The sequence below is a fragment of the Megascapheus bottae genome, chromosome 12, assembly GCF_031878675.1.
Source record: "Megascapheus bottae isolate mThoBot1 chromosome 12, mThoBot2.hap1, whole genome shotgun sequence".
Classification (NCBI taxonomy): Eukaryota; Metazoa; Chordata; class Mammalia; order Rodentia; family Geomyidae; genus Megascapheus; species Megascapheus bottae.
In genome coordinates this window covers 36,834,853-36,848,605 of record NC_143520.1, presented here as the reverse complement: position 1 = coordinate 36,848,605, position 13,753 = coordinate 36,834,853, and the positions used below count along the sequence as shown (strand labels likewise).

The 13,753-nt window shown below is 32.2% G+C and overlaps 1 protein-coding gene across 1 annotated transcript in view; it reads right to left on the bottom strand.

Moving 5' to 3' along the window:
* Lrp1b (LDL receptor related protein 1B) overlaps positions 1-13,753 on the bottom strand; it is a 1,652,823-nt gene that overhangs the window by 12,042 nt on the left and 1,627,028 nt on the right. Inside the window, exon 88 of the mRNA XM_090342868.1 lies at positions 3,925-4,001. Within this exon, the coding sequence (XP_090198994.1) occupies positions 3,925-4,001 (77 nt within the window). The remainder of the gene's footprint in view (positions 1-3,924; positions 4,002-13,753) is intronic.

The window sequence follows — 13,753 nt, the reverse complement described above, 5'->3', positions numbered from 1 at the left end:
TGTACATCAAACTAGAAATAACTAGTATGCCTCTGAAACCTGAGAGCTATTTGTGCTCAGTTCCCTCAAGAGTATGACACCCTGTGTGATTGAATCCAAGAAAAATAAGTGATCCGGCTGGGATGCAGAATTGCTAGGGGCTATAGGAACTGTGGCTGTAGAGGAAAACAGAGATGAGGTGATGGGAAGGTCATTTGTATTACTGGAAAGAAAAAAGTTCTATGGAAGATATTATAAAGGATACCACTTTTGAATATATTGTTTAATTTTAATTTGAGAATCGAAAGGTTAAAAAGCACTTAATATTTTATATAAATATCCCAATTTTGTCACCATGTATATACATAAGAAAAGCAAACAGGGGCATGAAATTGGCTTTTGGGGTACAGAAAGTTAATAAAATATTTTGGGGAAGATTTGAGCTTGTGGTCTTTCTGAGGTACAAATGCTATAGATACAACTAATGTCATCTGGGCAATAAAATGTATGTCTAAAACTCAAAAGAGAAATTGGACTGAAGACTGGAATTTTTGGGTATTATTTAGAGTTTATAAATAGGCTCAAGGAATTGCAAAGGAGATGGTGTCTCCTTTGGACAGTGTACCTTCATGTAGCAAGACACAGATATAGCATCAGAGAGATAAGAACCAACCAGTAAAAGATTTATAATGGATCCCGTTTCCTCAAATACACCTTGTTTTAGTTGCCCTGCTATATAAATGGTCATTCCATAACATATCAACATGTGGGTACACAACTGAATGGGGTATTTTTGTTTTCCATAATTTTAGCAGTTATTACAAATCGTGCATTACAAATATTGTGTATACCTAGCAGATGATCATAATAGATCAAAAGCTATGTGCATACGGCCATAGAGGATGAGGATAAGGGAAATAAATGAACGCCAAGATATGGAATCAAGAGGTTTATTTTTGTGCTTGTTTTCCTAACCTACTATGTGAAGTTATTCCTTTTCTCTATTTTTCTCCTTATGGTTTATCTCATGTTAATACTCTATCTGACTTTGTACCTGGTGTAATGTATATAAGGCTAATTTTTTAGAAGGAAACTAGGGAAGGGAAGGGGATAAATAAGATGATTGAGAGGCAGTGGGAGTGGGAGAAATGAGAGGGAAACATGGAAAGGGTATCAATATTCAAGAAGTAATGTACCCAGTACCTGATGAATATAACTGTATATTATCACCCTGAAAATAAAATGAAATTATAAAAATATGTAAATTTAAAATTCAAACATGGAATAACTATTTTATCATTTTCATTGTAAAACTTTTTGAAGAATGTTCAAAAGAGTCAGACATTTCATGTCAAAATAAAGCTCTAAGATAATAGATCTTTCTATTTATTCAGGCTGTTTCAGCTAGCAGCAAGGACCAGACAACATGTGTACCACATAGCTGAGTTATTAAGAAAGCTGTTCATGAATTTGAAAAGTCAGTTACTGAATTTTTCCTAAAAGAATAAGAGCTAGCTTCCTCCATCAATGATCAGTTAAACCATTTTTCCTCTCAATTCTGAGAGGCATTTAAGCAGAAATGATAGATGATAAACATTTTCTTACAGTGTCATTATTTGGTCACCTTTGATCTGATGTGTGATAATTTGACCTGTACATAACTAATAGCTCTTTCAATGTGTATGATAATTTCATTAAATGTAATTACTTGTAGCTACATTTTATATATTATACCCTCTTGCTTAGCTGTTTTATGAAATTAGGTACATCTTCTAAGAGATTATTTCAACACTCTTCTGTAGAGGGAATATTATTGTCCAAGCCAGTTTCAAAACATTAAGCTTTACCTTTGTGGTAGACCTAATAAAACTGAAAATTCAGTATACATTCCACTCTGATTATTCCTTTCTTTTAGAAAAGTTTATGAATGTTAAAAATTATTTTTTTACTTCCCTGAAGATTTTTTCATGTTATCTACCTTAAATAATTGAATATGAATATGGAATATAATAAGAAATCCCTGTAAAATTTCAATTCCTTCTTTATAAATACAGTTTGTTCTAGAAATGGGTAGCTTCAAATGATTTTTCTACAAAAATGCTCCAAATAATTGTTGATATTTATAAAGTGTTAGCCATGAAACTTAAATTTGCATGCCTACATAATTATTTCTTGTAATAATAGTTTGGAATTTGATCCTGGTTATAGAAAAGAAATATTTATCTTAAGCTGTGTTTATTTTATTTCATTTTATTTTCAGGGTGATGTATAGATATAGAGAGGTTACAATTATATTCATTAATTCGTGAGTACATTACTTCTTGAACATGAACATTTATCCCTTCCCATGATTTTCTCCCACTTTCCCTTCCCCTCCTCCCATGTTGTAAAGTTCATTTCCAACATATTGTCTTGTGACTGTCATTGTTACATTGGTTCAACCTGTGTCCTTTGTCTGATAATCTTGTTTATCCCCTTCCTTTCAGTAATTCAAATAAACAAACAAATGTATATATAATATAGCAGGTTTAGATTTCATTTTCAGTTCCTCTCCCTCATACATTAAATTAGTCAGGGTACATCTTTCCACACCTATGCTTTTATAACACATTTCCACAAATTTCAGTGCCAAGTCCAGTAATTGTGGTCCATAATCCTTGCAAGGTCCTCTTCCTTCCCCACCCAACAATTGCACTGATGTTCTAAGGAAAATCCTAGCTGCTCCAGGACCAATATCATACAACTCATCTCTTCAGTGTAATATATGCATGTCCCTAACATTTTTCTATACCTAAAGGCCATTTTACAAAGATGTTCAAAATTAATAACTAAATGTTATAAACATGAATACTGTTACTGTTAGAGTTTTCAGCATTAATATAGTTACTATTTGGTAACAGGTACATAAATTAGGCAATACTAGAGCCTAATACTAAGGTACAAAAATAAATGCAATTAACATAACTACATGGACATAAAAACCTATGACTTTATTGACATAATATTTTATTTCATAAATTAATATGTATCTATGATATACAAACCCTTAGCCTAATTTTGATTAAGTTCTAAAAACTAAGTGCCAGTGATTGTATATAGAGATTCCTTCCTTGAATACCTGTTTGTTAAACACATCATTTGAAATATCATGTAAAGATCAATGTTAATAAATTATTTAATAAAAAAACAAATGCAATTGAGCCTTCCCTTTTCATAAACTCTGAAGAAGTATGGTTTTCATTCATCTGTATGAATGTTATATCTTCAGCAGTAAAAGAATGAGAAATAATGCCAAATCAAGGTTATTGCTTTTCTTCTCTAACAATATATACAAATTCAATGCATATTACGAACATTTCAAAGTTTCCAATCATGGATAATTAATGTCAGTGTGTGTTAAGGGGGAAGTTTATTTCAGATTTGATGTTGAAAAATTTAATAATGTCACTTAAAAGAGTCAGAAAGAAAAAGAGCAAGAACAACTATTATGAATGTAGATCTCTCCTGAAAATTTCACTATAGAGACTGGACAAAAGTTGGTATGTACTTATATACATTACACCAGGTACAAAGTCAGATAGAGTATTAACATGAGATAATTTTTTTTCCTGTTTAACTGGGGTCTCACTGTGTTTCTTTGAGCCATTTCGTAGTTATTATCACTATGATTGTAGCCATGTAGCCTTTATATTTTCCATAAGAAAAGTCATATTAGGTTTCCAGATGTTCATTCAGAAAATTCCCTCAGTGAGTAGAATTCCTACATTTTAAAACAGAGCAAATACTGGATTCTGTCACAAGTGAGACATCTGGGTTTTGGAAGATCACATAGAAAATTCCATGAAGACATTATAAGTTTCACTTTTCTCAATAATGGCATTAGAGGGACATAAAAGGTTTTGTCACTGTGTAGATACAACCCGATTATAATTCTAAGGAACTTACTTGTACTGATATGATCAGATTTGCTGCTTTTGGGGGCTGGTCTCTCACACTGTGTGCCTGACCAGTTGGTGGAACATCTAGAAAGATCCAAACAACAACAACAGTAACCATAAGTTAGTGAACAACACAACCAGCAAATTTGCAAATATAGAAAATGGCACATAATAGATTTGCTCATCACCGATTCACGAATATTAGGAAGACATTGACTACAACTCCTTACATATTGTCAGTATACTGAGGGTAACTTCTATATTGGACATTATTTGTTGAAATATATCTTATGTAGTTTATATTTATACTAGTTTCTTTGTTCTGTGTTCAACTTAAAATGGTACATTTTATAGCAATATTGAAATTGTGATTAAGAAATAAGAATTAATTTAAGAATTACTGAAGGTTACAAACAGCCAGTTAAAAAACTAAGCTTGCTTATTAAGCAAATTATTTTTCTGATTACTCAAAGTCCGAAGTGGAACTGACTAACTAATAGTGAAGGGAGCAGTGGTCTCCATACAAGCTGCAGAAATTTTAAAATATCGAGATAGGAAAATAAAATGCCTTTTTTATTCAAATTGCGCTGCTTTTAACTGAAGTTAAGAGAACATGCCCAGGTTTTATGGAGAGTAATTGTTTTCTGCATATAGGTATCATGACATTATTATGAAAAGCCTCAGATATGTCTGATTAAAGTTAACTCTTAATCATAAGTCATGATGATATAATTAGGAAGTTGCATTAAAATAAGTGGTGGAAATATGTTTGATCTGCTTAAGCAATAATTATTGGCTAACACAAATGCCTTGTGAATCTGTTAGAGAAAATCCACAGGAAAACAATTCAATTTGCCTCAGTTCTTATTGAAAAGGATTGTCAAATACCACTATATCAAGAGGAGAAGTACATAATAAAAGAAAAAGCTTCCAGAACCATTCCAAGTGGGTCCCTCTAGGCACAGTGGGCCAAACTAAACAGCTTCAATTTCAAGGTTTCTGTCAATACTGTCATAGCCAATTCAGATAGTGAGAGCTGCTTTCCAAACTAAGCTTCTATGATGCTTTGGGTATTATTTGTAATTTTCTAAAGTCAGTATTGGCTGTCTGAAACCATGGAAAAATTCCATAAACCTGTCATACTGACAAACTCAAACCATGAAAACAAAAATTGTTTCAAAGAAACAGATTAACTTCAATAAAATTGACAATAAAGTTCCTATGTGAGACTATGGTTATATGATTAATCATGATAAATTATAAAGCTGTGGATATGGAATGTGATTTAAATGAAAATTAATAGTATTATTTATATTGTGATTCAGGCAATCATTCATGCAGGCAAATGCTTTGTTTGGCTTCCTTACAAAAATGTTTTAAGTATTAGAAAATTTTCTATACTTCATACTTATGATAAGCCATCCTGAAAATAAATTGCTAAATCAGATAAGTTTTAACCTCAGTTCTATCATTTTCTGTATAATATGAATTAGCGTGTTCACAAAATTAGGATAAAGTGAAGAGCGAGTAAACTTTAAAAATTTTAAAATATTGTTTTCTACCTCATAAATGATCTAAGTATTCACAAATTATAATTGTATATAGTCCATATGTAATGCAAGATTATATTTTAGAAAATACTTGTAAATTTGAGGGGTAATGAATACTGATCAAGCTGATTATGTTTGTACATTTTCCAAATCTTTCTAATGAACCATCAAGAATGTATCATATGCACTTATAAATAATAATTAATTGCTCATTAACTTCATTCTAAAGTCAGTGTATACATAGCTACATCTATGCAGGAACATTCAGTTATATTAAAATGAAAATTTGCTTTCTACATTACCTCATTCAAAACAGAACAAGTTAATTTTGGGGTTCATCTGAAAACTATATATATATGTATATATATATAGTTTCTTTTGCTTTGAGACATAAGAATCTCTGAGGCTCTTATTATACTGAAGTACTTTGAAGTCATGGTGAAGGTACTAAGAAATTTGAGAAGCAAATGCTTGAATACTTAATTTGCTAAAATAAGCCTGCCTTTAAAGCTCCAGGCAAGCAAAAAAATTTTTAAAAATGAGGATAATACAATTCTTATTCTAAATTCTGGAATTACTGTAGTTGGACAGGCAGTATATGTTAATAGAATGTTCTGGTTTCCTAATTTTGTGATTGCTTGGAACTTAGTACATATAATGTATACAATAATTCATGAGAGAATAGTCACAACCCTCCTCTTAAAAATTGTGGGAGCTCTTTGGGAGCTGGTTTCTCACTCCTGTAATCTTAACTATTCAGGAAGTTGAGATCTGAGGGTAACAGTTCAAAGTCAGCTTGAGCAGGAAACTCTCTAATAAGACACTTATCTCCAAAATATTACTCAAAAAAGCTAGAAGTGGCAAAGATGCTCATGAGATATAGTACTTTCCTTGAGACAAAAGCTATGAGATAGAGCCCAAGAAGGGAAGATAAGAAAGGAAATTGTGGATGCATATTTAAATCCACAATCGTTGGGGAAATTTTTACTTATTATGTATTAGAAATAACTTTCAAGGATTATACTGGAGAAATAATTAATTTTATGTTATATATTTTAATCATCTGATGATCACCTTGCAATTCTCCTTCTACTCCTTAACAGATAATGTTTTAAGACCTAAGATAAAATAAGATACGTTCCACTATCCTGCATTTGTTCCAGTCTTAAATATAATCTATTTTCAGATATTAAATCAAATGGAAATCATTATTCTTGTTGCCTACCTTCCAAAATTACAACTTAAGGCATTTACTGCTACAGAAGATTTTCCTCCTGTGGCTGATTTAAGACCAAGTATTCTTACCATCTTTTCAGAAATTCATAAATCTTATCTAAGTAGACTACAATGATGAAAGCCATTAATGCAATAGCATTTGAGAAATGGAATGTGTGCTGATCATCAAAATTTCCTGTCCAATTCCTCACTGAATTATTTGCATATTCATGATTACTATAATTTCTCTGGCTTCTCTCTTTTTCTGTTCCATTATTACTCCAACAAAATTCATAGTCCATATTCTGGTCATCCCTATATCTGTTCTGTTTCCATCCATTTCTCACTGTTCTTCATCCAAAAGCAATTATCTGTATTATTTGTAGTGCATGACCCTTCCAAAACATTCTTCATTTTATAAAGATCTGTATAACACAGGTTGTCAAATTAAGCTGTGGTAATATTTGGAGTTAAGGATAGTGAAAAATGGCCTAATAAACAATATACCAATCTGAGTAACTTTTTAGATTTTCATAAATTTTAATTAAGTGTTTTTGAGTTGACAGTGGAATTGTATTTTGTATATAAAAATTTATTCCTCTTTACATCCTCATCATCACCATGTGCAGTGACAAGCTGCTTAATGAGTTCCTAACTCAAAATTCTTTAACTTCTCCCTTTTCCAAGGTCAATACATTTCAGTAAATGACTATTTACAAAGATTTGATTTACAAAATGGCAACTCCTTATTGCAACCACAAAGGCAAAAATATAACAAAATCGGGCTGGGAGTTTAGCTTAGATATAAAGTGCTGGCCTAGCATGCATATAGACCCAGGTTGGATTCCTCAGTACCACATACATAAACAAAAAATCAGAAGTGCTGCTGTGGATCAAGTGGTAAAAATCTGGCCCAAAGAAAATGCTCAGGCCCTGAGTTCAAGCCACAGGACTGGCAAAAAAAATACATATATATATATATATATATATATATATATATATATATATATATATATATATATATTTGTGTGTGTGTGTGTGGAGTGTTTATACACACCAGTTTGTTTGTTTATTTATTTATCTTAGCTTTCATTACATAATAACTATACAATTAAAATTTTATGAGGGTTTGGGGTATTAAAGTAGAAATTAGAAAAATAAAATTCATATTTTCTATACTGAAGAATTAATTATATACTTTAGTACTGTAGCAGCACCAAGCATGAGCAAGGCAAATCTAATGTATGCAATAAATTCCCAAGACACCCACACTTAAATGTTTCAAATGATTATCACATTGTCACATACCTTTGTCTATATATGTTTGTATGTATGCCAGTTCTAGAACTTGAACTCAGGGCTTGTATGCTCTCCCTTAGTTTTTTTATTAAACAATGTATTAACATTAATTTTATATCATATTTCAAATAATGTGTTTAACAAATAAGTATTCAAGAAGGGAATCTCTATATACAATAACTGGCACTTACATTTTAGAACATAATTAATATTAGGCTAAGGGTTAGTATGTCATAGATACACATTAATTTATGTGATAAAAAATTATGTCTATAGAGTCATACATTTTTATGTCTATGTAGTTCTGTTTATATTTCTAATACCATGTCCATAGCACTGGGTTTACAAATATTGAGTCATCACTCTTGTACTGTTTGGGTCTAATAGCCACATATTAAGGATACCATGTGCCTTTTGTTCATTTGGTCTTGACTTGTCTCACTCAGTAGGATTTGCTCTAGATTCATCCACATCCCTGCAAATTCCATTAGATTATCTTGTCTGTTGGCTATGTAGAATTCCATTGTATACATATACCACATATTTTGTATCCATTCATCTGCAGTAGGGCATCTGGATTGTTTCCATCGCCTGGCTATTGTGACTAGTGCAAAGATAAACATAGCTGAGAAGGTGTCCTTATCATATCCTTGGTTATGATGTTCAGAATAGATGCCCAGGAGTGGTATAGCACAGGGAAGGTCTATTTTCAATTCTTTAAGAACCCTCCACACTGCTTTCCAGAATGGCTGAACTTGCTTACAATCTCACCCAATGCAGAAGTGTTCCTTTTTCTCCACAACCGCACCAGCATCTGTCATTGTCTGAATTCAAAATCTTGGCCATTATAATTGGAGTAAGGTGGTGTCTTAGGGTTGTTTTCATTTGCATTTCCTTTATGACCATGGATGATGAGCATTTTCTCATACGCTTTTCTGTCATTTTAACCTCTTCTTTTGATAAGTCTCTCTTCAGTTCCCTTGCCCATTTACTGATTGGTTTGTTGGGTTGGGGGGGGGGGTGGGGATTAGTTTCTTGAGTTCCCTATAGATACTGGATATTAAGCATTTGTCCATTGTATTATTGGTAAATGTGTTTTCTCAGTTAGTTGGCTGTCTTTCTTCTGTAGTAGCTATGCTTTTAGCTGTGAGAAACTTCTTATTTTTAGGTAGTTCCATTTATCGAGTATCTCTCCAATCCGTTGTGATGCTGGAACTCTGTTTGCCTGTGCCTATGAGTTCCAGTGTCTCTCCAACTCTACCATGTAGCAGTTTCAAGGTTACTGGTCAGACATTGAGGTCTTTGATCCATTTTGAGTTAATGCTCTTGCATGGCAGAAAGCTAGGTTCAGTTTTTAATTTTCTGCATGTGGCTTCCAGCCAGCACCAATAACTGAATAGACTGTGTTTGTTCCACTGTATATTTTTGGCTCCTTTGTCAAATACAAATTGACCATAGTTTTATTTCTATATCATCTATTCTGTTTCATTGATGCTCTAGGCTATTTTTGTACCAATACCATGCTGTTTTGGTTATTATGGCTCTAGGATTTAAAGTGTGGTATTGTAATATCACCTGTATTGCTCTTTTGCCTAGAATTGTTTTGGCTATTCTAAGTCTTTTCTTGTTCCATATGAACCTTTGGATTATACCTTCTATTCCAGTAAGAATGTCTTCGAGATTTTGATGGGGATTGCATTGAATTTGTTTATTAATTTTTGCAGTATGGCCATTTCTCTATATTGGTTCTCCCTACCCATGAGCGTGGGATATATTTCCATTTCCTGGTATCCTCTTTAATGCCTTTCATTTGGCTTTTGTAGTTTTCATTGAATAATTCCTTTATATCTTTGGTTAAGTTAATTCCTACGTATTTTATTCTTTTGGGGGCTATTTCAAATGGGATTATTTTCTTGATTTGGCCTTCTGTTTGTGTATTGTTGGTGTACAAGAAGGCTACTGACATCTGAAGGATAATTTTGTATCCTGCCACTTTGTTAAAGTGGTTTATTAATTCTAGGAGTTTGGGAGTTGAGCTTATTGGGTCACTCAAGTAGAGGATCATGTCATCTGCAAATACGAATAGCTTAATTTCTTCTTTCCCTCTGTGGATTCCTTTGATGTCCTTCTCTTGCCTTATTGCTCTGGCTGAGGGTTCCAGAACTATATTGCAGAAAAGTGGAGAGAGTGGGCATCCCTGTCTAGTAATTGGTTCCAGTCTTTTTCCATTTAGTATAATATTGGTTGTAGTTTTGTCGTATATGTCTTTAATTATTTTATGGAATATACCTCTTATTTCTATTTTTCTAGTGCTTTCAATATGAATGGATGTTGTATTTTGTTGTGTGCTTTCTCAGCATCCAAAAAAATTATCATATGTTTCTTATCCTTAGCTCTATTGATATGCTGTATTACATTGATTGATTTGCAAATGTCAAACCAGCCTTGCATCTGTGGGATGAAGCCTATTGGATTGTATTGTATAATTTTTAAAATTTGTTTCTGGATTCTGTTGGCTAGTAATTTATTAAGGAGCTCTGTGTGCTCAAACTTTATACCCCACTGCTCATTTCATGGTTCTACTTGCACAGGCTGTTTTTATCCAAAATAGATTTCAATGATTTTATTTTTCATAAGACAGCAAATATAGATAAGATAGATGATAGCTTGATGAATATGCATAATATGTGTGTAGCATGATTATCAAAGTATTACCTAATGTATGTAAAAGTTTTCCGTGGAATATCTGGCAAAAAAGTGGTTTAATTAGTTAATAAATCAGTGTTGGAGTTTTGTTAAGACAGAGTCTGATTATGTAGGTCAAATTGGACTTGAAGTAATGAAACAGTACTTCCTGCTTCTGTCTTTATTTATTTGTAATGCTTAGCAGTTTTATCTTGAAATCAAACTTTTGAACTTTCTCTAGTTTCCACAATTAATTTACAGCTAACATGCTTTTTGGGTTTCTCATTTTAATTTTCTGTCACACAGGAGAATATTCTGAATAAAGGTAAAACTGCACAGGTATTGATGAGACAAAATAAACACTGGTAGAATAACAAAAGCAGTTTGGCATATGTAAAGAAAAAATATGGTATCTATAATGGAAGTTATTATACTTTAATCATACAAATATATGACATATAATTTAACAGTCCAAATAATGATAGCTCTTCAGTAGCAGGGAGATTTTACAAAGAATTGAAATTAGATATAAATACTCTATATTAAGATGACTTGGTATTGTCTTTCATAGTAACAATGATGGATTTGTATGAACTGTTCCTGTCATTTTGCAGAAATGTGGACAGAATTACAAACTTTAGGAGGAGTCAGAAAACCAAATAATGAGATTAATATCTGCTTTCTTCTTTCATCAAATTTAAAGGTCAGAAACTCCTGACCACTGTGAAACTCAAAGGTGAACGTTAAAGCAATTTGAAATTGAATTTCTCCTCTTATTTATGTGTGAGGCTGTCCTTATTATAAATGATGATAGAGACACTGAGAAAGAAAAATCTTTTAATATCCTGTATTCTTTTTCCACCTAAGAAAAAAAAAACTGCACAAAAAAAGCCCTGAAAAGTTTTTCACAACTCTGTGTTGGTTTCATCACTGTTAGATTGCCTTCAGTGAAAATAATCAGATCATAATGTGCCATCAGAATAATACAAATATATATAATAATTTATATTATATAGTTATATATGTTTATTCAAATATATATATACATATATATATATATATATAATTAGAAAAGAACTGTCCGCTAGTGGCTCATGACAAATGCTAGCTTCTCAGGAACTGAGATCTGAGGATTGCCACTAAGTGTAAGCACTGGGCCCAGGCCCAGAGTTCAACGCCCAAGACTGACAAAAAAAGAAAGAAAGAAAGAAAGAAAGAAAGAAAGAAAGAAAGAAAGAGAGAAAGAAAGACAGAAGAAAAATTAAAATAAAACTAAGTGATTGGAATATCTTTCATTAATTCTGTAATGTAACTTTTGGTGTTAAGAGGAGCATCTTTGTCTAAAAAACTTCTCACTTAGTAGCCCTAACTTCTGCTTAACTCACGGCATTTTCCTCTATGTTTTTACACAGTAGTATCAGAAAATCCAAACATACTCCTGTATTTAGAAACAAGTATTTATTGAAGCAATTCCTTAATTTTATTACCAAGATCCTTTACATCTCTATTCTCTAAACCCTTGTATGAAATTATCTTGTGTATTTTAAGATGTCTGAAAATTTTATTAATTGTCAAAAACTAGTTAATACAGTTTGAATCTGATATTAGGATAAGTGCTTTTATGTAATAATTCACTTAGGCCAGACATTGTGGTGAACTTACTGATCCCTGTAATCCAGGAAACTGAGAACAGAGGATTACATGAGTCCCAGAATTTCTGGTCACTGTCAACAACATAACCATTGGTTGTTAAATATTAATGTTAATAAATAATTTCATATTAAATATCAATAGCAAATGTATGAATAGGCCTTTAGTCACTGAATTTGAAGTATTAATTCAATGCTTTGTTTCCTCATGCCAAGAGTGTACCCATTTTAGAAGATGTCAATATACTAGTAGTGAAAATGCAAACTTTTTGAGTATACAATTACGATGGTTGCCACAGTGGTTCAGGCCTATGGCCTGATACTTGTTAATCTGTCTTTTACAGTATAATATGTTACATATTATTGTATAGTACTGTTACTATTCCTGATTTCAGCCTCATATTTTTTCACATTTTTGTGGATCTTGCAAGATGTTAAGATTGTATATGTATGCCTCATATGTCACTAAAGTGCATTACTAATAAACTCATTTACAGTATGAAAGTAAAACATATATTTTTGAGAATGAACCGCAACTTTAAAATTCTGCAATATATTTTATATTTAACTTATTTGACAGATTTTTTCTGAGTAACTGTGTGTTTCTGTGGATATGTGTATGTCACTGTTGCTTGGATTAAAACTCAGGGCCTCATATTTGCTTGACAACTGTTCCACCATTTAAGTCATATAAACTGCTAGTCTTTTTGTTGCAATTCCTTTTTTAGATAGGAAGTGTGCTTTGGTTAGAGATGGCCTCAAACTGCTGTCTGCTTCTTTCTGGATACCAAGAATCTGGAATTAAAGAGGCATATCTCTACACTCAGCATATTTTTTTTTTTCTTTTTAACAAACTCAAATATAAAGACCTATTTAAGTCAAGTTTTCTTAAATTTAAGTATAATTTAACTTCTTATACCAGGATTATTATCAGTCAAATTTGTGATTAATTTCACAGTGAGGTATTAGGAATGTTTAGTTCAAAGACACACAATTGAACTGAATAATAACACTAGCTCTAATGCTCCAACACTAGCTACTCAGGAGGCTGAAATCTGAGAATCATAGTTCAGGACCAACATAGGCAGGAAAATCCATGAGGCACATTTTACCCACTTGTACAGAAACAAGGACATATTAAATCCACTAGTACAACTATGTTCATTGCAGCACTATTTACCATAGCAAAGATATGGAACCAACCCAGATGCCCCTCAGTTGATGAGTGAACCAACAAGATGTGGTATTCATACATAATGGAATTCTAAGCTACTGTCAGAAAGAACAACATATCCCCATTTGTAAGGAAATCAAAAGACAGAAAAAATCATATTAAGTGAAGTAAGCCAGACGCAAAAGGCTCAATGGTTTCTCTCATTTGTCATAATCAGTAGAAACCTTGGGATCTCCTAGCAGAGATTTGCAATAGAGCAAAACC